Genomic DNA, 27,438 nt, shown 5'->3' on the forward strand with positions numbered 1-27,438 from the left:
TGAACATCTCAAAAAATATTTTCCTCAGCTCTTATCTTGACTGCCAGAAATAATAGCTATTTCTGAACTACACGACTCCCTACGCTCAGGTCTTGAGCTGGCTACCAGGGCTGGAGGCTGTGCTACAAGTTTCCCAGGCAAAGTCTGGGTGTGACTTCCCCATGCAACTGGAGTAGAAACCATCTGACAGCAGCAACGGACCAAAATGGATTGAGCCCTGCAAAAGCAGCTGCTTTTCCATAGGTACTCACGTTGTAAACGCAGGGTTGTATTTTGCACCAAGGTAGTAAGAGTAAAGGTTGAACATTCCAATCATGAAGGCCAGGAACACCATGATGAAGATGACCATGAACTTGAAGATATCCTTCACAGTCCTCCCCAAAGAGATCTGCAGGGGGCCGAAGCTTTCGTTGGCTGGAAGAATGTAAGCAATGCGGGAGAAGCTGAGTACCACAGCTATTGCATACAGTCCTTCTGAAATGATCTGAGGATCCGAGGGAAGCCACTTGTTCCTGGCTAAAACAATACATGTACACTAGGTATTAGTAACAAAAAGTGTTAGATGGAAGTTATGACGATAAATGACCCCTTTTCGAGACTGAATCTTGGGTTTGGCTGGGAGTTAAAGAAAAAAAAAAGCTTTGGAACAACTGGTCGATGAAGTCCTCAGCATGCTGTAGAAGTACGGGCAAGAAGAATTGTATTTTTCACATTGTAAAGATGAGAAATGAGCAAGTCACTGGGATTTACCAAAGTCACACAGCAAATAAACAGCATGGCTTTAAACAAATCTGGTATTTTCCTTTTCCCAGTCGAACATCAACTGTGCTGTGCCTTTTCCATCTGAAGTCCTTGAGATGGAGAACCAAAACCACAACCCAGTGGAGTTCGGCTATAGATTTGGATACATGGCACTGTGTCAATATTTGGAAAGGAAGCATGAGGCAGACTGAGATCTCTATCCCTACCATTAGATAAGAAAGTTAGGATATGTTCAGATAAAGCAGATATAACCATCAAGTGTATCATCTTCATGTCATCTGAAAATTAAAACCAATTCTTGCAGTATAGTCACTCTAATATTTTTACTTTAAAAAGCTTCTTGATACCAGATATGCATCATTTATTTAATCTACTGAAAATTTGAACATTGTTATTAATATGGCTTATAAGTGTCCTTGCATCAACTGAACTTCTTGATGAAAAGATTGTGACTCAGAGCTAAAACATGTGACGTCTTTAAGGACACAGCAGTAAACTTAGACATTATTTTCAGTAACCTGAACAAAAGGAAAAGCAACAGATGGAGGAATTCGCAGGATCTGGTTGTGACATTCTGTGCCGGCCCCTCTGCACCTTTGTATCATGAACTCACTTTAAATGGGTCAGCGAGAGGCAAACCACAGCATCACCTCAGAGGCCTCTTGCTTGCCTGGGCAGGGAGAGGGAAGCTGACCTTCAGATGGGACACACCAACCAAGAACCTGAGCTGGTGTGACCGGCTCACGGACCCACCAGCGAACATGTGGCCGTGCACCCTGGTGTGGGCTCAGGGCACATGTCTCTGGTGCCAAATGGTGCATGTCTACAGTGGATGAAGTCTGCTGCCCCAGATCTTCCTCTCCAGCCCAAGGCCCTTGCTAGAATAACTACCTCATGACCCTGGGGAGCAAATGGCACTCCTCTGTGCCCAGGTCTCTAGCTCCTGCAGCTGCTCCGTGAGCCAAAATCCCCGTGGATTTTGCTCAGGAGTACATCTAAAGCTTGCAGAGGCATGCAATGAATCCAGTGCCCACACTGGGGTGCAAAGCTCTATTCATTCGTGAATATCAGGGAAAAACCATTTCAGCCATCAAAAATAATGTTGTCAAGGTTATGCTACTGCTTGCACTTCCAAACGTTAGCACTTACAGATGCTTTCCAAAAATAAAGTTTTTCTCTTGGAGGAGCAGCAGCTTATGGGTGTAATTGGTGTTTCTATTTCCATTATACAGGTGTCGGATGTAACAAAGATGCAGAGTGTGCCAACAGTTAGAAATGCAGTTCCAGATCCTATGTTTGTTCACAAATCTCCCCCCTCTCACATTTGGAAAATGAAGCAGGTTCATTCGTCTGTAATTTAAATTATATTCTGCTCACTCCTAGTTCCTGATTATTTGTTGCTCAAGCTATTTTGTCAGGATGTGATTGACCTGAATGTAGCCTTAGCACAAGATCAGAGACTGAATGAGGTTCAGATCTCAATTCCTTTCTGACTGCTTAGGAAGATGGCTGGAATGGGTAGATCTGAGAAGAATCATTTGGTTTAATTAGAAAAAACCTACATAAATATCACAAAAAGAAAGCTGCTCTCAGCACTGCCACACATTAGCCTAAAAAAACAGGAAGCATTAGATAGCAAAAAGCATCTTACCATAAGTAAAGTAAGCAACTTCAGGGGGAAGGGTGACATTATTGAGGTCATCATCTTGAACGTACTGATCTACGTACTGTTGTGCTTCAGTTGCTTTGAGAAAAGCCATGAACCTGGCGGTGAACGATGCCACGAAGATGGACAGCATCCCGAAGTCCAGCAGGTTCCAGAGATGCACGACATATTCGCGTGGACCCTCTTCCCAGATCTCCTTGCACTCTGACCATATCATGCCTGTGGAAAGGCCAGAGCACGTTTAACCGGCAAACACGGAGGGTGCTTTTTGTATTCTGACAGACACATTTCCTGGCTAATAGTGGCTTCTAAGATAGAAGCAAATAACTTTTCAATTAAACTGAATTTCTTAAGAATGGCTCGTGTCATCTTTTCTTAAAAATTCTTAAAAACTTTAAGCTTAGATGTCCTTTTGTGCATATGAGGTAGAAATTTCCAAATTTTACTATATGAGTCAATGGTAAAGTAGATTTCTGGTGATGTCAGAGAAAGCACAGTTCAGAAATACTGAAGACATTAGAAAATCCTACTGCTGATCTGTTTGTTTGGAAAAAATGTAGATTTCCTCTCTTGTCCCCCAAATCTCCTTGCTAAACTGTGCCACTGAAGATGGTATTGCTTGCTCTGCTCATGTTTTCCTCCTTCCCTAAAATAATGGGTGGGTCCATTTTGAGAATGGAAACAGATCTTTACGAGAGAAAATTGGATCCAGGACTAAATACAGTATGGTTAGAGAAAAGGGAAGACAGAAGTTCTACCCTTGAAGTTTTATATATTAAATAATAATGAATTCCCATTCATTAAAATCTGATCTACCACTTTGAAAATGCTGAGTTTAGCCTGAATTTAGGATCTTTCTGCCAATAGACTTACAGATAAACCTAAACGCCAAACTCAGACAATTCAAACGTTTTGACAGTCATGTTCTACTGGGAAGTGCTGGGGACGACAGGTAAGTTCAGTGGGCAAACTGGAGATAAGAGCTCAGGTCAAATTCACCAACTTGGCCAATTTTCAATCACAGCAGGGCTCCAGGGCCAAAATCTTGCTTCTGAATAGCTAAAATATTGGAATATTTAACCCACTGATAAATATTTCCTGCACTTTACCCAATTCTGTTTCCATAGCAGCAGCAAAATTCACGTTTAATCAAGCAGGAGCAGTGCCTGCCAATTTCCATGTGGCCTCCTGCAACCTTGTCCTTTTTGTGAACTCTTCTCCATCCTCTTTACTGGAAGCTCTCGTGGCATGGCATGTAAATGCATTTGCCTGGCTACTTCAGAGACTCCTGGAAGCACATGGTGTCCCAAGAGGCGCAGTTGAAGGCTGGGTTATAGGGAAGGAAACATGTCAGTGTGAATCTAGCCGGAGGGTGGGGGCATGAAGAACTACCGCTGTCAGTCCTTGTGCACAGGGAAGGATTTGAGAGAAAAAGGAAAACTAAGCTATCGATACTGCCGTCGGCCAAGGCACAGCTAGCCTATGACTTCAGAGCCCTGGAATCTCTGGGCAGGTACTTGGAGATGTACCCTGATATAGGTTATGCCCCATATAGGTCTCTTGGGAGAGAGCCTGAGGTCTGCTGAGCACCGAGCAGAGCCAGAGGGAGGGCAGGAGAGGAGCCTCCCAGATTTTCTCCTCGAGTCTGCGGGTGCTTGGCAGAGTTAAAGCAAGAACTTCATTCTAAGCCGTCATTCACCATGAGTAACATTTAATAATATATAGCCTAAGGGAGAAGGTGGAAGAATTGGTTTCTCAGGAACTGTCCCGGAGCAAGGATGAAATATTAAAGAAACATTTCTAGCTTCAAAAAAAAGTATCCCAGAAGTGATAGAGAGGAGACATTAGCCCTACGCATTATGTATGTGTGTCAAATAAAAGTACCAAAGCACTTCAGGAAATACCACATGCGTGGTAACATTGCCTACCAAAGCACTTGTTCACTGATGCCCAGAAATGTCTTTTCTGGTTTAAATATTAACTCTCCCATCCAAATTTTTTTCTAATCTTGGTCACTTAATATACCTAAGTCACAGATTAATGAAGTAAGAGATGTCTAAAACTGAGTAGACTGACTAAAATTAGAATCACTCCCTGAAAGAATCACACTATTGGCCTATAATTCATATCATTCTTTTTGCCAACTGTGTGGCAATCATTTTTTATCCATACATATGGAAAATTGTCTATTCAGGACAAGTAGAAAAGTTACAGTAATTATTCAGTCAGTACTGCTGGGTAATTGTATATACATTGTGAGAGAGTAATTCAGAGCTTCTCCTTAAGTAAAAATACTGAGAAGAGAAAAAGCAGCTAAAATTCAGGGGCTGGGACATAAGATGGGATCTAAGAAATAAGGGAAGGCAACTAGGCAAAGCAGATTTGCCAGGATGTGATGACATTTCAGTGTGATGTTTCTGAGGCCCCCAACGGCTCTGGGAGAGGTTGTTTCCCTGAGTTTGATGGACAGAGAGGTGGGATATGAGCAGCTTCTGCTCTCCAGGTTCTGCATGTCCCTTGTGCCTGTTCTCCCACAGCAGGGATAATCAGAAATGTCACCTTGATGGGCATTTCTGGTTTCAGCAGGGGAAGAAGAGTCAAGCTACAAGCACAGCATGTCTGGAAGAAAAATGGAAGTGTGCAACAAGTGCTGTTCACCAGCTGTGCACAAAAAGGAACAGTTTGTCAGATTTTTATATCCACTGGCCTGGTACATAAATCATGAGCAGCTGATGTTGCCGAGCTGCATTTGAGCCTTCCTGGATCGGCCAAAGGCTGATGGATTAAGAGAGAGTTGTGCTCAGATTGTGTCTACTCAGAGCTTAAGTGCTACCTCAGCTGCTTTTGCAGTGGGGATTTTGTATCTCTAAATTAAGCCTCCCTGCTTCCAGTGCACGCTTTCCTCCATATTGCTCACTAGGAAAATCCCAGCCTGCCTCACTTGAAGGCAAGAGATGGGAAGACCTGGCCACTGAAATTGCCGTGCCCCATGTACAAATGGGCAAGTTCTCCTCTCAGAGCATCATGGTATTTCTCTGTGCTCACAGGTTTATAATCTGCAACCCTTGGATGTTCATTCGTAAAGAAGAGGAGTGAGACCAAAAAGGCATTCTCCCACCTAAAATGCTATCTGGCTGCTCATGGCGATGTTAAATGGGCTGCTAACACTACCTAGCTGATCCAATGATGCTCTACAGCCATTTCAGAGGCGCAGGCTAATGGAAAGTAAAGCGTCTGATATGGATTTTTGGAGCAGGATGAAGTGTTTGCCTGGTTGAAAGTCATTGCCTCTGCATGGGTTTATTCCATTACTTGCCTGCATTACAAATAGTTGGGAGCAGGAGATGGCAATGGTATCTTTTTGCATAATTCCAGTCTGAAATTCTCCTTCTGGTAGTTTCCTCTTAAAATGTATGCATGTGGATCAATTTTCATATCTCCAGCAAGATTAACTGCAGGAACTGCTATCACAGGTTGTGCTCACTCGTGGCCATACTGTGCTATGCTAATGTATCACATTATCCTCAAATAATGCTATTCTGAACATGCGTCATAATTTTATCGTTGCGAGCCAGAAAACTCAGCCAATTTTCTCCCCTAAAAAGAACGAAGATCAGGGACCTGTAAACTAATTTCTCACAAATGGTCTCCTATGGTTGGAACAAGTAATGTGTCACCAGCATTCATCACTTCTGCTACAGTATGAAGGAGAAAAGAGAAAGAACAGAAAGAGAAGGAAAGGATTTACAAGCTGAGAATAAATAAAATTATACTTTTTAATTGTACTACGAAATGAAATGTAGGTAGCACACCTACACTGTTGAGTCTGAAGACAGCAACTTCAGGTGTTGCCAGGTAGTTTTAAATATAGATATGTATATTTAGTACACAAGAGTGAGATTCATTATACTTTAACATGTACTTACTGTCTACTTACATTTGCCTTTTTGGAAAAGCATGTGTTAGCAACTTAACCTGTGATATTTATGTATAGCATTTACTTTTATTTAATTACATTTCTACTTACATATAGGTATTTATAATACCTATAAGATTTTTGCACCAAAATGCTGGGCAGTCCACCACCCTTAGTGCTTTCACAGTCCTTAAAGTTCAGGGTCACATATAGGGCTCAACAAGTGCCCAAGCCCCCGTGTCAGCTGTCTGGAGGCCACATGCACCAAACTTGCACCTTAGTATTGCTGAAACATTATTTGAAGCTTTATGTAGGCAGACAGGTAAAATGGCCAGAGAAGATTGTCAGTGCTGATGTAGGCAGTCATTAGAAAATCTCATTATATTCAGAAGTCTGTACAATGAATCACCTTTCTTCTCCCAGAAAAGTGAAAACCTTAGCTTTAAATGAAATGTTTTCTTCTTCATCTCTCAGGAACTCACTGGGCAGACAGATACCTACTGCTTGTAAGGAAAGAATACCTAGTCTAAAATCTAATCATCTTGTTCAACTTCTTTAATATAATTTTAAAAATATATCTTACAGACTTACTCTATCCAGTCCGGCATCTATTCTGTATTTTCTAGCCTAATATCCTGTATGGGATTCTGATTATTGCAGGGACAGGGAACAAAGAAATGGTGGCCAGGAAGTCATCAGATAGAGCAGCTCTATCTGATTTTTCAGGGGGGGTTTAATGCCATCAGTACTTATGGAACAGTGGAATTATTTGCTGCAAGAAAAGAATCAAAATCATGGTGGTGAGTAAAAATAGATACAGAAGAGGTAGACAAAGACTCTGCAGAGTTGATAAGCTCAGTTTCCCAATAAATCCTTCTGAGCTTGTTTACATTAATGGTTCAAGGTAGATGACCTACCAGGAATGAATTATGCCCATAAGAAAAGTAATACATCTGAATTTGCCTAAAACTCCTTGAAGTTTAACTTGTGCACGTGACATACTTTTGCACTTGAAGCATTCATCCACATGAATCACTACCTTATAATTGTTGGATAACTTGATTTCTTTTAAAAGATTTGAGTGCTGTGCTGTCCTCTCACCATTAACAATTTCTACTATGAATTTCATAAAATCCAACTCTTATTTACCTAGCAGTTTTCATCACCAGATCTCAGAGTGCATTACGAAAAAATAAGTAACAATATACCCATTTTTCAGATGAAGAAACTGAGGTTCAGTGAATTATAACAGGATCTCATGGCAGGGTAGTAAAACTGGCTGGTGGTCACCTATGTCCCAATGGACACACTTCTTTCTGCTCACTTTAGATAGAGCAATGTCCTGTAGTGAAGCTGTAAGTTTCTATGACTATATTAACTTCTTTAAGATGCAATGATTAAACCAATAGAGGCAGACAGACAACATCTCTAGCATTCACCATGGGAAGTGGAAAATCAAGAGAGTGAGAATTTGTTAAGCACCACTCAATATTTTCAAAAGCAGTGACCAAGATCAAAGCCTTCTTTGAACTTGTTTTAATCAAAATACTGCCATCAACTGCTAAATTAGCCTCAAGATGGGGGTTTTTTGTTTGTTTGTTGGGGGGGTGGTGGTGTTTGGTTTGGTTTTTTTTTTCCTTTGTCTTGTCACTGTCTATCATGCTATTCTTAGTCATGTTGAATTTCCCTGGAGGACTTGTAGATATTTTGGTTTTGCTTACCCAATACCCACTTCATGATCAGCAATTCTGTCCATGAGAACTGAGTTGTTTTGACTCTAAATATTTGTTTTGGATGATCCGTGATCGTCTCATTGGGGAGATTTTTTACTCCTTCAAACCGATCTGAAGCATTCACTACTAACAGTCCAAGGAAGATTGTGAAAGAAACCGCATGTGCCACAAACTTCATGAAAGGACTTCGGAGGGTCCGTCCCAACTGCAAAGAAACATACACAAGACATAAGATTTTTTTCCCTTATCCACCTCCTGGAAGTTTTTTTCCTATAGAAGTTTGAACCAATTGCCCAAGGTGAAAAGGATTCAGAAATGAATTCTAGATCTTGAACTAAATGGTGTTTAGATTTGTTCAAGTTGTTCTTTGCTATTACTAGACGTTATGCATTGCAGTTCAAATTATGCCCTTTGGATAATTTTCTATGCATGGCAGTATCTCATATTGCTCCTTTATACCCACATATAGTATCTAATTGTCCTGGCCATATGGTAAGTGGAAAATGAAGAGACAGGACATTTATATGAGACATGTTTGTGTGTATATGTGTTATATGAATGTACTTGTGTGTGTCAATATAAATCCTAATGATGGGCCCACTTCTCGTCTTTACATCATTGTTATATATTAGAATCTTTTATTAATGCTGAATTCTTAGTTCATTAATGATGTGTAGGAAATAACCTTTCATTTAAAGATTCTTTAGTAATGCTTTTAATATGCTTTGGTATGATAGTCTTCCCTCATAATTACTATAAAAGCTGTAGATTCACCCCCCAGAACACAGGGATTTATTTCAAGACATTAAGCCAAGAATCAGAGCAGCAGATCTCTTCACTATAGATAATATTGTTCCATTCTTCTTGAAAAGCTTTCTTTGTTAATGAATTTAAATAACACTTTTTTCATTTTACATTTTCTGTGATCTAAGACAACATTACTCCAGAAAGATGTCATAGTAAAAGCATTTTTAGGAGTGCAAGGACTGAAGCCTGCAGTGTTGGACACAATGGACAGCAATGGAAGTGCCGGCCTGTATGTGCCCTTTCCAAACCCCCCTGAAAGCAAATGGGATTTTTTTTGCAGTATATTACTCCTTGATTCATTTCCCTCGATGACAAGGTATCCTCAAAATTTTCTTAGTATCTGACTTGACCATAAAACTTCATAGGAAATATGAAAAAGGACTGAAAAAGGAAATTCCTTGTTTTCCTCCTTATTTCCAATAGCAGCTTTGTTCAAAGGAGCCCAGGGCTCTCGTCATTGCAGAGCAGGAAATATTTTAAAAACAGGGGTCTTTAGGTTTAGCAGAAATTTAAAGGAAGCCTTATGATTCTGGTTCTTATTTCTTCTTCTTCTCTGAATTTTTAAAACGTAAAATAAATCTTTTATGAAGTTGACAGAATAGTAAATCCTATTGGAAAATTTGCATGTTTCTAAATGCCAGAAAGACTTTCCAATAAAGAAAATGAAAAAAAAAATCTGCTCTATCTATCTCCAAGCCCTTATTAACATGCCTGCTTTTTTCTGAGGTCAATAATGATGTGTTTCAGTGGGTAGATATTGCACTGAATCAAACCCCAAGTTTCTTTAATCTTGTCTAGGAATATTATGGCAGATGTAGGAGTAAATGAAGTGTGTTAAAACCAGTCCCAACGCTTGTGATGCTGGTTCACTCCTCTGCTGTAAACCTTGGTGTAGTGTTAGTTCTCAACAGCTTTTTATGACTGGTGTTGGGTAGATTTACACTTTGTAGCAGAATTTATATTTCCAGCACAGAGCTGATGGGGCGATGGGATATGTTTGAACAATGTCCCATACAGTAATAATCTCTGATGTTTTCCTTGTATGACCTATCTGAGAGAGCTCAAATTGCAAGAGTGAAGTGGAACAACAACTATGGATATATGGGGCCTCACCAACAAAGCTTTTTAGAAGTGCATTTGCAATCTCTACAAGACTCATTTCTACCCTGATTTCACTAAAAGAGAAAAAACACTGTCTATTGAACTCTGACTTGTCTCCGAATAATTAGACTTTTTCTGCTGTCTATAGAAACTTAGAAGAGACCTGAGATTAAAGTAGCACAGCCTCGGTTATCAGAGAAATAATCCCATGTATTACAGAACCAAATGAATTCTGTGGGTAATTTCACTTAGTTCTCTACTGATTTAACAAAAGTCTGCATTTAGTCAGTGTTACATCAGCATTTTATCCCCTCTATTACTGCAGAAAGCTTACATTTTTTTTCTTGAGCTGATGCTTTTCGTATCTTCTCAGAAATCTGATTTTTAGCTAAGAGCTACAGGAGGTGAAAGTGTTGACTAGAATATTCTGTAAAAAATCAATGAAGCGTTAATTTCTCCAGCCAGCCTAACGCTTTATAACAGTAAGATACATTTTTCAAGCAACATGATAAAGTTAAACTCAAGGTGTGTAACTACTTGGATGTATCAATTTCTCAATTACTTTTTAAAATGAAAATATCATCTTTCATCAAATCAGGATTGCAAGGAAGTGCCTGGCTCTCACTATTAAGACAGAGACACTGACAGTGTGTAGATACAAAGGTTCATTCTTAAGAGAATAGCTCATTTCATGATTTAGTATCCTATCTGTATTACAGGAAAATAATGAAACATGCAGACGTATCAAAATGAAAACATATAAAATGTGATACTGAAACAAAGTTTTCCAAGTGCAAATTAATCTCTAAGAGACAGGAACAAAGAAAGATAGAAACATCATAAAGAAAAAAGCCATTACTACTTTCAGTACTATGCTCATGGCAGAAACATGAAGAATATTGTTGTAGAAATTTTATGTAGCTTACCAGGGGAGGAAAAGACCTAGAGTAAAAAGGTATAGGTACAGCTTTAGGTGGAGTGAATCGTTAGAGTTCCAGTGCTTAAATGGATGCTGAGTCTGTCTCAGCGGGAGCTACAGTCCATAAATCCCCAGCATGGCTACATGAAAGCCAGAGACAACCCAGGCAATGAGAGCTGTGTATAAATGATCTCTGTTAGTGTTGTAATATCTGAATGTGCACTTCAACCGACCCGAGAAGGAAGAAAATACCTCTTGAAGTTCTGCAGGCAGTCCAAACAGTCCTGCTTGCTCTTGTATTTATATTTTTGGACAGCAGACTGTGCAATTTTTCCATTCTATCTCTAATCTTCTCTTTCGATCACCGGTGAAATAAGTTTTGGACACCAACATATAAAGCAATGGTTCATTACAGAGTCATGGCGTGACTTCCGTGAGATGGATGAGTCAACACAGATATTTCAGGATAGGATGGGCTTACACTCCACGGGTTTTGTCAACAGTTTGTGCATCCAGAGGTGAATGAACGACTCGCACTAAAATTGTTTTTAATAAAGACAGCTCTGTGCAACTGAATGCAAAAGACTTAAGAGTTCAGTTGCAAACTCCAGTTAATACTATTTACCAAATTTTCAAGGCTGGTATTTGACACGGTATATTCTAACCCACAAAGCTTTATTAAAGAAAATCTTCTGGTAGGGAGTAAAGGCTTGAAAACATATTCCTTGCCAAGATACATCAGTGAAGGTATTATTCTGAGATATGAATTACTCTATTACCCTATGTGAAACTGCAGAATTTGACTGATACATCTTAAGAATGTGATACACAGTAGTATTGGTCAGGATAGCTCCCAGAAGAAGTATGCCACACTGCAGAGACTTCCTTCATTTTTCTCACTGTCTTAGTCCAGAAATGAGTCACTGCCTCATGCCTGTGTATCCATGTGGCTTTTAAGACAGGCCTGATTTGATTTAAGTTAAATATCTTAGCTGATTGTTACTATGGAAAAATTATTTCATTACCCAGTTGTGTAACATCAAGATTGTTTCCATGACTTAAAACCAAACAAAACACTTGTAAAATTGACCAGGACAAAACCAGGCTGCTCAGAGCATCACACGCAAATCATCTGTTAAGATCACCATCCTTTCAGCAGGTATGCTGCCTATGTAGAATTGTCTGCAATAACACTGTGAGAGGACACACGGCTCATGTATCAACCCTCAGCCTTTGAACCGAATAATGATGATTTTGGGTGAGGTACCAATTCAGGGGGGAAAATGCCTTCATTATTCAGTTATTTCTATCACAGGCCCCAATCAAAAATCAAGACTACATTGTTCTGATCAATGCAAATGCATGCATTAAAAGACAATTCCTGTCTGAAAGAACTTTCAATTTGACTTTATGATAGAGGGTTACATATGGTTTTTCATAGTCTAAAGTGGGGTGAAAAGAAAGGGACATTTTAAAATGAGAATGCATGAAAAGTTTGGTGTAATGAAATCACAGTTGATGAAAAGGTAAGTCCCCCTCCCTCCATTTTTTTCTGATTTTAATACACCTACCTCAAGAAATTAAAACCAAATAACATTCTCAGTCATTTCTTACTTCTGCTGGAAAACTGATTTATTTTGAATTTTTTGCCTCAGTTTTTTCCCCTTAGTTTTTATGCTTTTCATTTCAATTCTCCACTTATTTCTAGTCTAATTGTTCTCCCCATCTATTGCTATATTCAAATGCAACCTCTGTAATCCTGAGAATACACCACAAATGTTGCTGTTGGCTGGTGTGCCAACTCCCAGCACATTCAACAGAGGTGAAGGAAATTAAACAGCTTCATAAATCCCTGCTAGACTGAGGTCTGACATAATGGAATCAACATGGAAATTCTACACATGAATTCCCTCTACGACCTAACCAAAACCACCCACAACACAGCCCGGCTTTCACACGCACTTCTCTGTGTGAAACTTCTGAGTCCTGTCCAGTACTCATAAAAGCTGTGGGGTTTTGTGTTGATACAAACCTTGAGAAAATGAAGTAACACTCTTGATTACTCTAAGAGAAAGTACTTGGAAGTATTTTGGAGAACACCAAGCCTTAAACATGTTTTACTACCTCAGATGTTCTGGAAAACTGTTTTCAAAAGGTTTGTCTGATCGCACTAACATAAATCTTTTCAAATTATAGTCTTTCCTTAATACCCATTCATAGATCTATAATTTCTTGGGCTTGACAAATTTAGAAAGGATTCCTCACTGGCTTTTAAAGGAAATGGGAGAAGATGCTTTCAAGACTGAATACACTACCAGCGCCAAGGGTCATTTTGATCAAATTTAATTACCTCTGACAAGCCTCCTGCTGAAGACCTCTACCTGGTAATGGATGATGTTGTTGGCTATTGCTGAATGTGAAATGATCTTCTCCCCTGCCATCCCTTTCTTCTGTGGCAAGAGTAGTGAAAAAGCTATTTATCGCTCAGCCACACACCTATTTACCTCCACTTGTTTGAGCAGACCCTTTCAGGATGGAAACCTCGCTACAGATTTCATACCGCAGACAACTCAAGCTTTTACCTAAGCTAATGGTTGGCTCTGGTCCTTTGACCTCTAGGTCTCGGCAAAACTCTCTTGCTCCGTCTGATGCTGTGAGACATAGCACAGCTGTATTTAGGTACACGGCAGTTTTCCAAGTTTCATCATCTTTTCCCTCAAAACCATAAAGGTTGTATGATTAAGACTAGTCTTCTGTGCAGCACTAAGCAGTCCCCTGGGGCTTGCCAGAGTTTCAGGCACCTGTGCCATAATAATATTCCACTAACTAAAAATACAAGATCAGAAAGAAGGAAAGGGAAGGAAAGAGCTCTGAAGAAGGGAGGAACCTCCAATAAAAAGTACAGAAAAAGAACAAGAATTTAAACATCAGAGTTAACTAAAAGGGCAACAAAGCTTTGCTGTTTTAGTTATTTGCCATTTTATAGCTTCTTCTACTCTTTCTTCACCCCACCCCCCATGTTGTTATCTCCTATCCATTTCTTGTCCCTTTTCTTTTCTTGTCATCCGCTGTCTCAGCCTCTTCTGCTACCACCCCACCTTTTTTACCTGGAAAAATGATCCTCAAGCCATGCCTAATAGCTCTGTTGGTATATACCAAGCAACACCTCAAGCTTGCTCTCCTTTGGGGCAATCTTAAACGATAGCACAAATCACTTCCCAACAGCATTACAGAAAAATACGTGACTTCATTCCAGGCCCTGGAAAGAAATGACCATAAAAACCCATGCACCTTACTGAGTTTGTACCTTGCTGCAGGGAGCAATCCAGTAGGCTATGGCGAGGAAGGGCAGGCCAATGGAGACCCCAAAGACAGCCAAGAACTTCACAGCTATAGATTGCTGCCGTAAACCTGAGAGGTTTTCGTACCACATGGTGAGCAATTGCTGCTGGCAGTTGGGGTGAGCGACAAACTGTAAGAGAAACAGAAATAAAAGTATCAGTAGCACTGTCTGAAGAGGATGAGGTTTCAGTGAATAACCTGCTGAACTTGCCAGGGGAACAAGACAGGGCGCCTCTTTGTTGTCCAACATTGCTTACGGTGTCGCAAACAGAAAACTGCAAACTAGGCACCCAAAATCCCCAGGTACTGGCAAAACGTGTTTCACTTCTGCTTCTTGTCTTCTCTAGGTAAAAGTTTTGCTAGACAGCAGACCATCTGGGCCAAAACCCAACATCCACTGGCAGCCAGCACTGACAAAGTGCCTCTGTGGGCAAGTTACCTTTTGAGGTAAAACGGTCTACATTGAGATTCAGAAAAGAAAGAGAGGCACTTTGATGTCAAACTGAAAAAAACCCTCTGATAACTTGCTAAAGACATAGGGCATTGAAATAGTAGCTCAACACAGCACTAGTGTGATATCGTTCTATTCACTGCATACGGACCCAAAGAGAGCCATTCTGCACGGTTCTCCTTCTCCTGTTAACTATAAGAGGTCTGGCTGGTATTTTGCTACTTTAAACGCTTTATATCTCAGAGAACCCTTCAAAAAATGACAGCTCATTCTTCACTGATCAGACAAAAAAGACAAATTTAAAAGCTGAAGGAAAAGCTGTGGTGCTCTGGTACAGAAAGTACATGTTTTGTATTTGTAACTGAGACTCTTCTTCAGTTTATTGTTCAGAGGAAAAAGAAAAGGCGAGCAGCAGACAACTGAAAAGGGCAATTTCTTAATGGTAAAATTACAGCACCACTGGGTCTCACAGAAGAGTTTTATAATAAAAGATTAAACTTCTTTATTTCATATTGTTCTTCAGGGTGATTGAATTTAGAATGTGACTGTCTTTAATCACAAAGGAAGATAATTAAAAGGCAAAATAACTGAAAGAAAAGATGAAAAATAAATATGTTGCTAATGTAGCTGATTGCATTAGCAAACCTGAGTGTTTCATTTATGAGTTTTGCAGCTGAATAAATGTTCTTAGGAGGGAACTGTAAACCCCTCCGCTATTTCAAAAAGCAGAACTTTCTGGAGATGAGGGGGAGGATGAAGGGGGGGAGAGAAAGAGAGGAGGAAAGCAGAGGTTACCAGGGGACTTGGTGGCTGCTGGGGTCCCTGCCTGGCGGGGGGGGGACATGGACCATGTCTGGCAGCTGCCCCATTGCCCTGCTTCAGCCCTTTAAGTTGCAACCACCTGGGGGGATTTCAGCTGTAGTCTGTAGTTTTATTGGGACTGAAAAGTAGAGGAAATTCTAACTGTGCTTTCATCTTCACTGTCTATGAAACGATGGTCAAATCGGGACTTTAATGGACTCTTTTCTAGATGTTTGCATAATAACAAAACCGTTACTATGAGTTTAAATGATTGGTTCATTGCTAGCGCAGAATGAAATACAGTTGCACAGTAATTAGGATTGCCATGGAATAGAGCATTTCCTTCTTTAACAGCACATTAGCAGCTATTTAAAATGTGCTTCTTCAGATGAATTAGGCTCTGGGGCCTGCATTTCTCAAAAAGAAAAAAGTAGAAAAATAAGACTTTACCCCTTCCACTGAATAAATCAATCAGAGTGAAGGAATTTGATAGGTACTTTTAACCTCTTCTGTCTGTAGAATTTTTTCCTGGAAATATTAACATTTTAATATGCTTTCTTTTAAGCTGCTTTCAAAAAAAGAAAGCTTTCAAAGAAGATCATCTATAAATCATCAGTCCTAGTGCTTCTGAGCATTTAAAGTTTAAGGTTAAGGTGATGAGAGCAGTATTGCAAGGAGGCATTTCCTAATGCCCAGTGTTTATGCTTGTGCTAATGCTGCTAGGGCTTATTATCTTTCTGGCAAATGGACAGAAAGATGAAGTGGAAGGAAGCTAGAGAGAGAATTGATTCCCTTTGTAAATTTTATTTTTCTGATATGTTGAATTCAACAGCAATCGCAGCAACTCATGGAAAAGAAAATTACAGTGGTTGATGTACAGACTTCTGAGATGAGGGGCCAAAGCAACAGCCAGGCTTCCTCCTGCTCTTGGAATTGTTCACTGCATTATGAGAATTGATTCAGATAAAGAAATGCAGTTGTCCTTGGCAATGAGACAGTCAGAGACTTTTGCTGGTTGGCATTTCAGAGAATTCATCAGACATTTTAATCTGTTCATTTTTTCACTCTGTCTGGAACAGCTACAATGAAAATACAAATATGGGAAAATTGAGAAGGAATTGCCATAAAACCCAGTCCATTGGAACAATTTATTTTGTACAAGGCAATAAAGATGGGCAGCATGCCACAGGGCCTTGATGGTGTTCATCTTACTCTGGTTATTACAAAAATGAGGGGAAAATCAGATGAGGATAAGAAAGATCAGAGCATGAATGAGTTTTGATCTGTTATTTGCTTATAGCAAGCAGTAGAGTTTTCCATTATGTTTGATCCATCAGATATTAATGAAATACACAGTCACCCATGGACAATGCCAACCCTCTCTCTATCAAAATTTCGGAAGTTGATCTTAGATCTCATCAGAGACATTACAGACCCAGTTAACTTTCTCTCTTCTCTGAGAGTGGGCACTGACACCAAGTTAAAGATCACACTAATGCTTTGCTTAGTGTCGTAGGCACAGAAAAGAACAGAGTTTGAGACAAAAGCTTCAAACTAGAACGCTTCAAAGTGTAATGAAAAATGGTGTTACAGTATATTGAATTTCAGAGGCTTAAATGCTGCAATGCTTTTTCAAAGTTCCCATTAAATGCTATTTCCCTTTCTTCAGTACTGGAAAATGAGGCTAGGAGGCTTTTAGGAGCAAACTGTGACTGCTCCTGTGCTGCATCCCAGAAGAAGAGAAAGGCAGAAAGCGTTGCAACAAGACCGGCGTGGCTGGGGTTGTGCAGAAGGGCAAGATATCGCTGATTAAAATGGAAGCGCTGGCAGTGAAAGGGATTGCATAGGTCCAAAAAAAGCCATTTAAAAGCATTAAGTGCTTTATCTTACAGGCAGAGCGAGTCCCCTCCAAGCTGATAAAGTAATGCATCGGGATCTGGGAGTTCAAGCAAAATGTTTTCCAATGCTTCTGCATTCACAAACCACAGTGGGAGCTTTTCTGGTCCCATGGCACAGGGACCCCAGTAGATTGTGGTGGTTTTTTTCCTATACCATGCATACCTCTCCGATTTAGGAAGAAAATTGTACTTCCCTCCAGCCTATCAGTTACACATTTCTTTAAGTTTAAAAATGGCTAAAAAAAAATTAATAAAATCACGCATTAATCTGAAAAGGCAGTTCAAGCTGCCAAAGTGGCATTTTTGAGAGCCACTGAAAGACACAAGAAAGTATTGACACCTCCAAAAGCCACTGTTTGGTGCTACAGGGGATTAAATGAGTGAGATGAGTATTTATCTAGAATATGGAAAAATCTCTCAAAGCTTTCAGTGGGAATTGAAAGGGCCCAAAGGAACTGTTTTACACATAGAAATAAAGAGAATGTTTTAGACACCACTGTGGATACCACATTGAAAGATAACTTTTCCACATTGCTATCTAATTTGATATATGACAGCTCTTTCTCGTAGCTTATCATGTACATGCATTGTGGGAAAGCACTTTACAGCTCTCATGGCAGAGGGAGATTTTTTCCTCAGCATACTTGTTTAAAAATGCATGAGTTTCACTAGGCAGACAATAAAGTACCTTTATATCTCTATAACTGTATAGGAAGTTACTTCCCATAGAAAACACTGCAACAAAGAGACTTTCATTTTTTATCTTCTATTATACTGGACACAGAGAGTCTGTGATGAGCACCCTGGTCACTTCTGCTGTTCAGTATTAGCACTGTAGTTGCCTAAGCTGTCAGTGGTTAAGGCACTGTTTAAACCTAAACCCTCTATCCAAAACACCCTATGGTCCCTACCTGAAGGGCATCTCTCTTATCCTGTGGCACATAACAGAGAAGCTACAGCCAGGTGACAAAAACCCAGGAAATTCTTGAGTGTCAGACAATGCTCACACATCAAACAGGAAAAAAAAAAAAAAAAGGACAAATTTATCTCTCTTGGACAGAAAATTGCTGTCAGCAGAAATAAGGAAGCTTATGGCAAGACAGGTAAAAGGCAGAGGTCAGCCTCAGATGATTGGAATTAATCGTGCAGAAAAAAACCAGTATCTCTTTTATTACTGAAATAATTCTAATTCCCTTACGAGTAGAGAAATCTACCACTGAGGCAAAAGAATTAACTACTCGGACAGGATCGTCTTGCTTTGCTAATGCACTCTCTGCTAAATAGCCCAGGGGCTGAGGTAGGAAGGAAAAACTCATCAGTGAAACAGTGAAAACACTTTAAAAACCTGCATGTCAGAGCTACCAACATAAACTTGTGACTTTAATGCCCTGCTTTCACAGAGATACTCCTGTCGTGGCCTCTCCAGCTCGCCCCTTCGCTGTAAGCTTTATAACAAACAGTGGCAAACCTCAGCAAACAAAAGCTGCAGTTCAGGTGAGCAGCGGTGTGTTTAATCAGCGAGTGAGAGCTAGAAAAGGCGCTGCATAAATAGATTTTCAGGAGAACATCGGTAATGTCAAGAGACACTGGCAGGGGCAGGGATGAACCAATTTTCTTTCCATCACGTAGCTGTGTTCATGTCCTTCGAACAACCTTTCTGAGTTCATTATTAAACATTTGTCTTTTGATGTAGCTCATCACTTCTGCAAGCCTACATTGATTAACACATTTTAGGCTGCAGCACCTGCTCACAGGAACCCCTGGTCGGGTGCGTAATGCTTCAAATGCCAGAGATCCTAGCAAAAATGCCGAAACCGTTTTGATGACTCATTTGAGTCAATCGTCTCCCCATGCCTCTGAATTACAAGGGAAAATGAGGGGAGCGTCAAATGGATTGTGTACATGGCTTTTCCCATTTTGCCAGGGCTCTCACCAGGGAGCAGAGGAGCAGTGCTCCTGCAGGGATCTGCACGTTGGAAAAATCCAGGTGGGATCTGAACCGCACACATTGTGTGCTCTGAAAGGCTGAAAGTACGTAAGTATTATTAAGAAGACTTCATGACACACCTCACAGACAAACACAACTTGAGCTGAGCTTGCCGTGCTGGTGTTGCCAGTCCTGGTCTGGAAGGTGAGTTGGCATTTGCTGGGCAGCGGTGTTGTCCTTTCCAGATGGAAAGCTGGGCTTGCCCATCTCCACTTTTGGGTAGGTAACATCATGTTTCTCCCAGCGAAACCTTCATTAAAGGAGATATGAAATCACCCTTTTTCAGTGGGTTGCTGAAGATGCTGTGGGAGTATCAGCAAACATCCGCAGGGGTGGAAGAAACTCAGGGAAAGGTTGAAGCAGGATATTACTGCTCTTCCCCTGAAGGGTAAAAAATATACTGCCATTTCACCAAAGAGGATGAGAAGAATTAAAGGGTAAATGTATGCCCATGTGCTCACGACAGAAAAAAAAAAAAGGCAATGAAAATATTAAAACAAAACATAATTTCTTTGCTTTTAAACCACTTCTCACTTTGGAAGATTCCTTTAATATTTTAAGCATTTTTAAGACTCAAAGCCTAAATAATGAGTCTGGATTTACACTGAATAAAATACTTTTCTTGAACTGAAACATACTTTTTTGGGAAAAAAACCCTAAACTTGAAAAAAAAAAAGTGGAAAATGTGTTGGAACAGTTTTTTGATCCAGGAAAAAAAACCATGTACTTGCAGAGTCATTTCACCCAAAGCAGAGCAGGAGACAGCAGAGCTCAGTGGAAATTACTGAAGCTTGCTAGGAAATACACAGTACAAGAAAAGGCCAAGATATGCATATGCCTTTTCTTATCTTCACCTTGTACTCTTCTGTGAACCTCCAAGTGAACAAAGAGCCCTTGTTTTGAAGAAACTATTCTGAGACACCTTAACAGAAGCAGATAGGATATAATATATTTCATGATCCAGAGAGCGGAAAAAAAATCTGCCTTTAGCAAGTGCTTGTGCTATTAAACTATGACAAATGAGGTTGTCAGAGGGTAAATATGGCTGGAACTTGGCTTACTGGTTGCTGTTGTGCCTGATAAGAGGTGCAAGTAAAACTGTAGAAAGTTTAAGAAAGAAATAGAAAACTACTTGCCCTATTATTTATGAATTAAAAATAATAAGTAAAGTTCCAATCTAAATACCTATGCTGTGAGACTGTGACCTTTTCACAAGAGACCTGCTCTAATTATAGTTAAATTCTATCCATAGCCACAGGCCCATTTTTTAAAACACTTTGCACCAGAGTAACCTTACAAGGGAGAGTAAATCAGCAGGTCCAAATTCCTTCATCCAGATGCAAAAAAGAATTTCATGGAACCCTGTTCAACTTGGATGAAAGAAAATTCAACTGATTAAGACTCATTTCAACGGGATGTGACCATTGCATAGAAATAAACACTACATGAGGAAAGGTCCTCAGAGATATTGCAGTTGCTGCAGACACACACAGAGAACATGAAGCAAGGAAACGTCCCTGCCCTCAGGATTTCTGCAGCTTTCCCTCTGTCCCTGGGTTTCATTTGACTGTCTAATGGCATCACACAAATATTCATGAGGTTCTTGCTCATCCTGTAGATGAGCTTTATGACAGTCTTCGTGAATATTCAGACCTGATATCTGGAGTCTAACATCAGCATTTATAAACCTGGTAGCAAAGGGAAAAGGTTTCTATATGTAGGCAGAGCCCAGATGAGCTGGAATTATCAGGAAAAAGACCCAAACCCAACAAATTGTGCAACCTCAGTCTCTGAGTTACTTTTAAGGCATAAACCCAGAAGCATTTATTATGGTTTTACTAATAAATTACACCTTCTGTAAACCTTTCACATGCACCTTTCCGAACCAAAATACCTTTTATATTAGAGCCATTTGGCAGTGGGAAAATACTTTGTTGCATCAAATCCCAAGACACTCACATATTGCCCGGTTTTATGGAAATCCAATATCTGGATCCACTTCCTTGTTGACCCAAGTTATCTAACCCAAAATTCTGATCCTGAACACCTAAAACCTTAGCACAGCTACAGTTTACAACCACATCTCTTTCCTGCGACTCAGTCCGCTCTATAAAAGCAAGGCTGTTGTTTGGGATAGATCTGCTCTCTGCTAAATCAGTGAGTACATTAACAGGATTGGGATCTCACTTTGCAAAGGTGACAAGAAGACAGAACCAAGGCAGTGAAGGTCATCCCAGCATCCCAATGCTTGTGTAATTGCCCAAAACCACCCGTGGGGTGCAGCTCTGTAAAGGAGACTGTGTACTCCTGTTAGACTGAGCAATGTGGATAGAAATGGGATTTGACCAGCCACTGGATTGTTAAACAGGCACAAAATAAAAACCAATAAAAACAGATTAGTCAAATAGAAAATGAAAATAATGGGGTAAATAAAACTGCCAGGATCATTTCAAATGCAAGTTGCTGATTGACAGAAATGCTCTCCAGTGCTGAGTGAAAACACAAAATAATCCTCTTAGTACTGGAAGGAATGGAGGGGGATTTTTTGCCATTCTGTTACATTTTCAATTCATGTGGTATAAAATTACGTCTGATATATTTGAGGTGTATAACTAGAAAATGTAGAGTTTACATAAATTCTTCAATTGTTTCAGTTTAAACCTTGTTCTGCCTAATTTTTTTTTATCATTTCACTTCCCTGAGACAAAGACAGAGGCTCTTTTTGTGCTAAGCATTCTTCTATAGGGTAGTGAATAAGGTGGTTGGCTCTTGAGAAAACTTCAATTTCATATTCTAGTAGGCTGCATGTTTTCTGAAGAGATTTATTGCTAATGTCTGCACTGTCCTCTTTGTACATGTATGAATAAATCTTATCACTGAATTATTTATCTGAAAACAAGCAAATGAATTGGAAGTCCCAGCCTCTAACATTCCAGGGTTTTCATATCTGTGCAGAATCAAAACCACTTGGAAATCCTTATTATTTAATTATTCATCTGAAAACATGCCACAATAAAAAGCTACCAAACAACAAGCTCCCTTTGGTATCTAAAAAAAAACCACCACAGTGGGCAGAGAAGGAGAAATTTAAAATGCTAAAGCTTCTCCCTCCCCCAGGAGAGTCAGTAAACTGTTTTCCCCTGGCTACATGGTGAGGAAAGGCTGGTGCTCAAACCCAGATGCCTCCAGTGTAGATGGCTTTCCTCCCAGCAGAGCTGATGGAGAGAAAGACTCACTCATAGGTTGAGACTCCTCTCACCACGAGGTATAGAGCCCCGAAAAAGTAGACATCTACAGGTGTGTGACGAGAATCTCAAGTAGGAGAGCCACACACATCCTGGGTCAGTACCCACGCAGACATCTGAACCTGAACACGGCTTAGGAAAATGCCCTCAGTAACTTGAAATACTGAATCTTATTATTTTTTTGAGGGGTTGTACTCATCCCCATCTGACTTTCCATTCAAAATGCACATTAGCAGGTCTACTGCCTATGGGGAGATAGATGAAGCCAAAATTGGGGGCAACTAAGGTCAGGTTTATAACAGACCATATTAATCGCTCTTTTCTAAGAGAATTTTATTATTAATAAAGGTAATTTTAAGTCCTTTCATCTGTGACAGACATCCACACAATGGGTTTGGTGTGTTCCCGTGCTCTCTTGTCAATGTCTTGATGGACATCTAAGACCCTGTGGCACTTTGCAAATGAAAATAATTAAGTCTGCATATTACAGTGAATTGGGAATATTGCAAACACCACTCACGATGGAGAAATGATTCATTCAAGTCTTGAGAGGATGGATGTATGGGCAGGAAATAACAAAATGAGATTCATCTTGGGAAAGAAAAAAAATTATAACATCTGGGCAAAAGGAAATCATCAGAATCACAGATTTTAGTGGGAGGAAGGAACCTTGCTAATGAAATACTCAGAGACACAGCAACACTTTCTGTGAGGAAGAAAAGTAACTCCTTCCCTTTCCAATCTCTGACAAAACATCTGTAATATGCAATTAAAAATGTAAAAATTAGATGGATAAACTTAAAAGTCCAGGATGACCACAGAGTTTCTACTGTTAACAAAGATACTAAATTACATTTGAACAGTATCGACTGGTTCTCCAGTGATGGAGACAAGAGATACTTTTCTTCCCACCACCACAGTCCAAGCTGTCAATGAGTCCACAAGACCTCAGTTAAATATTCCTGAAACTAAAGAGTGGAAAAAAATTAGCCAGGGATTACAGGAACAGAAGCAAAAAGCCAACTTACTGAAAGCCTTTTTTCTTGAGGAGTTCTCCTCCTTGAGGCTTCACATTTAGATGGCAAAACATAACCCTGTCTTGTTTCAAGCCATATCTGTGCATGTGACAACCATTGGGGTATAGCAAGATCAATGTTCGTCCCATGGGAAATTCCTAAACTTAATTTTGTTCCAAAGAAGGACAAACAGCCGCGAGAGATTTTCTGTGACCTACACAGCTCCGAAAGCTGCAGAGCTGAAACATTTCGTTCGGGTTGCTGAAATGTAGTTTTCCATTCGTGTCAAGGCTAACGCACAGGCTGTGTGTGAGGTGGTGGGCGGCGTGCCCCGGTGTGCCCCCTCTGCCTTTCCCCTGCAGCGGTCCCTCCCCAGGGCATGGCACTGCAGGAATTTGCAGGATAACTGCAAATTGGAAGGACACACAGCTCGCTGACCCATTGCTACCCACCCTGGCACACGGCACAGATATACTCCTTGCTTTCCAAAGGGAGGAGCTGCAGAATTTCTTGTTGTCCGTGGGCTTCTCCTGCCCTCTACTCTCCAGCTTATTTTCTCGTGCTTCTCTTGCAAACACCAAGCTTTTCCCATTAACCTTCCTAAGGATGTGCTAGCTGAGCTCTGCCCCAGCCTGTGTTTGGGGCAGTGTCTGTTCCTGCACATTTTGAGGCTCAGGGCTGTCTCCTCCGCAGGAGCAGGGCTGGCTCTTTTGCCCGTTCAGAGACTAACCTTCTCTAGCTCCCATGTGGGGTGGAAATGCTGCACGTGGGGCCCCATTCAATGGTGAGAAGGACCCTGGAAGGCATTTTGTGCACAAGATATTGGGCAGGGTAAAATCGCATCCTCCGAGCAAATGAATGGGGAGCACAGGTTACTGCAGCAGTTGACGAGAGCTGGGACTTCTCATGCCCTTGAGTATCTGAGTCGCGTGACCAATGCAGTGAAAAATTGTAATCTAATGCGGCCATGACTATTCTGTTTGGAGCATCCTCCATATGTTAATTATTAATAATACAGTTATGAGAAAAGTTCCTGTTCTAGCTCTCTATTAAATAGGATTTACACAGCCATCTGGTGTTCTGTTTAATTCTTATTAATTTTTTTTTTTTCTAAACCCAATTTGTGTGTCTTTAATTAAATTAAAACTCGTGAAAGAGAAAGGTGCTCTGGCTCTGTGACGGCTATGAACTGAACTGCTGAAAAAGCTGAGGTAGGCACTCAACACTGGCAATTAAAAGAATACAGCAACGATAATTCTGACATTGGGAAAGAAGGATAACGAATGTCACCTCTTACAGAGACGCAACAGCTTTAAACCTAAAGGTAAATGTTGACATATAAGCCCCTTGCCAACATTAAAGGATGACAAAAAAGGACCATAGAAATACAGACAAAAATGAGAACAGAAAATACGAAGGGCTCTGGAAAGCTGATATACACCAGTAAAATCATTTTGTTGTAATACATCACAAACTGCATTTTCTCACTATCGGCTGTCCAAGGGAAGACTCCAAAACACAGTTGTCCTGGCCTCTGTACCTATGCCTCTCACAGGTAGAAATCACACCCTGGCTTAATTAGAAATGAGTTCACACACAGGGAAAACCTGTGCTACTCTTATATTTCCAGTATCTGATTGAAACCAAAATTGTTTAATTGTTTCAAGAAAAGAAAAAACATTATTCTGCAAGGTTCAGTCAAGAACATGAAGTAAACTCTCACTTAGGTGTTGTAAACCTGCATGAAGAACAGCTGAGAGTATCCTTGCCTCAAGAAGCTCAAGATCAGTTTTGTTTTCTTTCCTTGGGACCAGAACTCCAAATAGCAACTCAAGCCACTTTTGGCTATAATCCACCAGAAACACCCAACCTAAATAATTCTGGTTTCACCTTAACACTGCTTTTAATTTTGCCATTTCCATGAGTGTCTGCTGGACCCCGCCACAGTGTTTGCTCTCACACTGTGACAGTTCCCCAGCCTTCTCCTACAAAATCCAAAGAAACCACCTGAACAGCCTTGCTACAGCATCAGCAGGGTGCCCTGCTACTCTTCCTGCACCCAAATCTTTCTCCTCCCTTTGCCTGAAGCCCTGCTCAGCTGGAGGAGAAAGAAATCAGTTCTTGACTGGAGTACGCAAGTGCGAAGCATAGCTAAATAATTTCAGGGGAGACAATGGTACATTTTCAACAATCCCATAACATGGGCTAAAAGTCCATTTCTTGGAAACAGTCCAGGACTCAGTAAATGCTCAAACATTTGCAAATTGTTTGTTTTACTCTTGACAAACTGTTCCCATTGTAATAATTTTCGGGGAATCATGAATCATTTAAGACAGCTAATTTGAAGGGAGAAAAGACTCTGGAAAACTTGAACGGAGGACATTTGAGTGCAGTTTTCCAAGAATCCTAGGGTACAGAGTGATTATTTAGCTCTTTCCGGAAGGGTAGAGAATTAGAGTAATGCAGTGCTTTTAAAGACCACCTTGTAAACTACTGTAATTTTAGCTTTCTCCTTGCTGTGAAATACGTACAAGCAGAGTTTCTTAATTCTTCAATGACCTTCTATATAAAGTCCTTCAATTATATTAAGCCTTAAACTTGCTTTCTTGCCAGCATCTCATATGTGCTAGTAGCATGCTTTGCAGAAAAAAAAAGGAAAAAAAAAAAAAGAAAAAAAAAAAAAAGAGGCAGACAAGTAAAGTCCGGAACTTTTGCTCTTTCTTGAGCGACTTTCCAAGATTCATCTCAAATTTTGTAAATTAGGAAAAAAAAGATAATGATTAATAAAACTGTGTCTTTTCAGGTGAATAGAGAACTGCTTTTTTGGAGTAGTGAAGGGGTGAGGTAACAGGGAATTCTAATGGGAAGCACAAAGGAGAAAGTGCAGAGAAAGATCATTTAGGGCCTGGACAAAAACCTGTTGTAGGGTACCAGTTGCAGGTTTACTGAGTAGAGGAGACAAGGCGGCTTCAGTCGCCCTTTTAGCCCTGATGTGCATACAAGGTTTTCTTGCACCGACAGAGTGTGATCAATGAACAGGTCTGTGAACATTCAGCTCAAAGGGCAGGTTGCCCCTGGACTTGGGGATTTTCGGGCAGGGAGTTGCCCTTCAAACATAGAGGCACAAGCAGCACAATGTTTTGGGCTAAAAGCTGCCGCAAGGCTGATGGTTTGAGCTCGCTGATGTACAGGCGTGACGTGCACTGTACGTGCAAGGGAGCTGCAGCCTCTACCTCCAACCAAGTGTGACTTATCGGGGAACGCAACTGCTGTATTCAGGATCAAGGAGATACTGTGTTGGAACTAAAATTAGGACTTAAAATTGAAACTGTAATTGTAGCATCAATTGCATCCCTAAAATTTTCAGATGGGCACATACGAAGAAAAAGACAAAAGATGGCAGAGGCGATTTAAATCCTTAAAATGCAATGTGATGGCTCTCAGTTTCAAAATCCTGCTACCTCTGCCGCCTCCTGACCTCCGTGGGCATTGGCCTTTGAGGGGGAAGACAACTCCATGAGGGCTGGGAGCTGGGCAGGGAGTGGGAGAAGCTTATAGACCAGCTGCTATTATTAAAGAAAAAAACCATTCTTAGACACTGTGGCTGTGGTGATTGCTGTGTATGAGGACGATGAAGTAACAGGGAAATTTAAAAGAACAAGGAAGATTTTCTGAGTTTGTGCAAATGCCTGATGAAACCCTACAGATGCAATTGCTCTCCTGCCTGAGATTGGGAGCCCTAGACATCTTTCCCAGACTCTGGAAATAAAAATGTGATAAAATGCAGACTGCAT

At 40.4% G+C, this 27,438-nt stretch overlaps 1 protein-coding gene across 1 annotated transcript in view; it reads right to left on the bottom strand.

The window, feature by feature from the left end:
• The window catches only part of TRPC7 (transient receptor potential cation channel, subfamily C, member 7), a 71,864-nt gene that overhangs the window by 17,856 nt on the left and 26,570 nt on the right, over positions 1-27,438 (bottom strand). Inside the window, exons 3-6 of the mRNA XM_010578880.1 lie at positions 14,212-14,376; positions 8,066-8,282; positions 2,414-2,647; positions 252-516 (exon numbers count right to left, since the gene is read on the bottom strand). Of these exons, the coding sequence (XP_010577182.1) occupies positions 252-516; positions 2,414-2,647; positions 8,066-8,282; positions 14,212-14,376 (881 nt within the window). The remainder of the gene's footprint in view (positions 1-251; positions 517-2,413; positions 2,648-8,065; positions 8,283-14,211; positions 14,377-27,438) is intronic.

Source organism: Haliaeetus leucocephalus, unplaced genomic scaffold (genome assembly GCF_000737465.1).
Source record: "Haliaeetus leucocephalus isolate CR32 unplaced genomic scaffold, Haliaeetus_leucocephalus-4.0 Scaffold656, whole genome shotgun sequence".
Lineage (NCBI taxonomy): Eukaryota > Metazoa > Chordata > Aves > Accipitriformes > Accipitridae > Haliaeetus > Haliaeetus leucocephalus.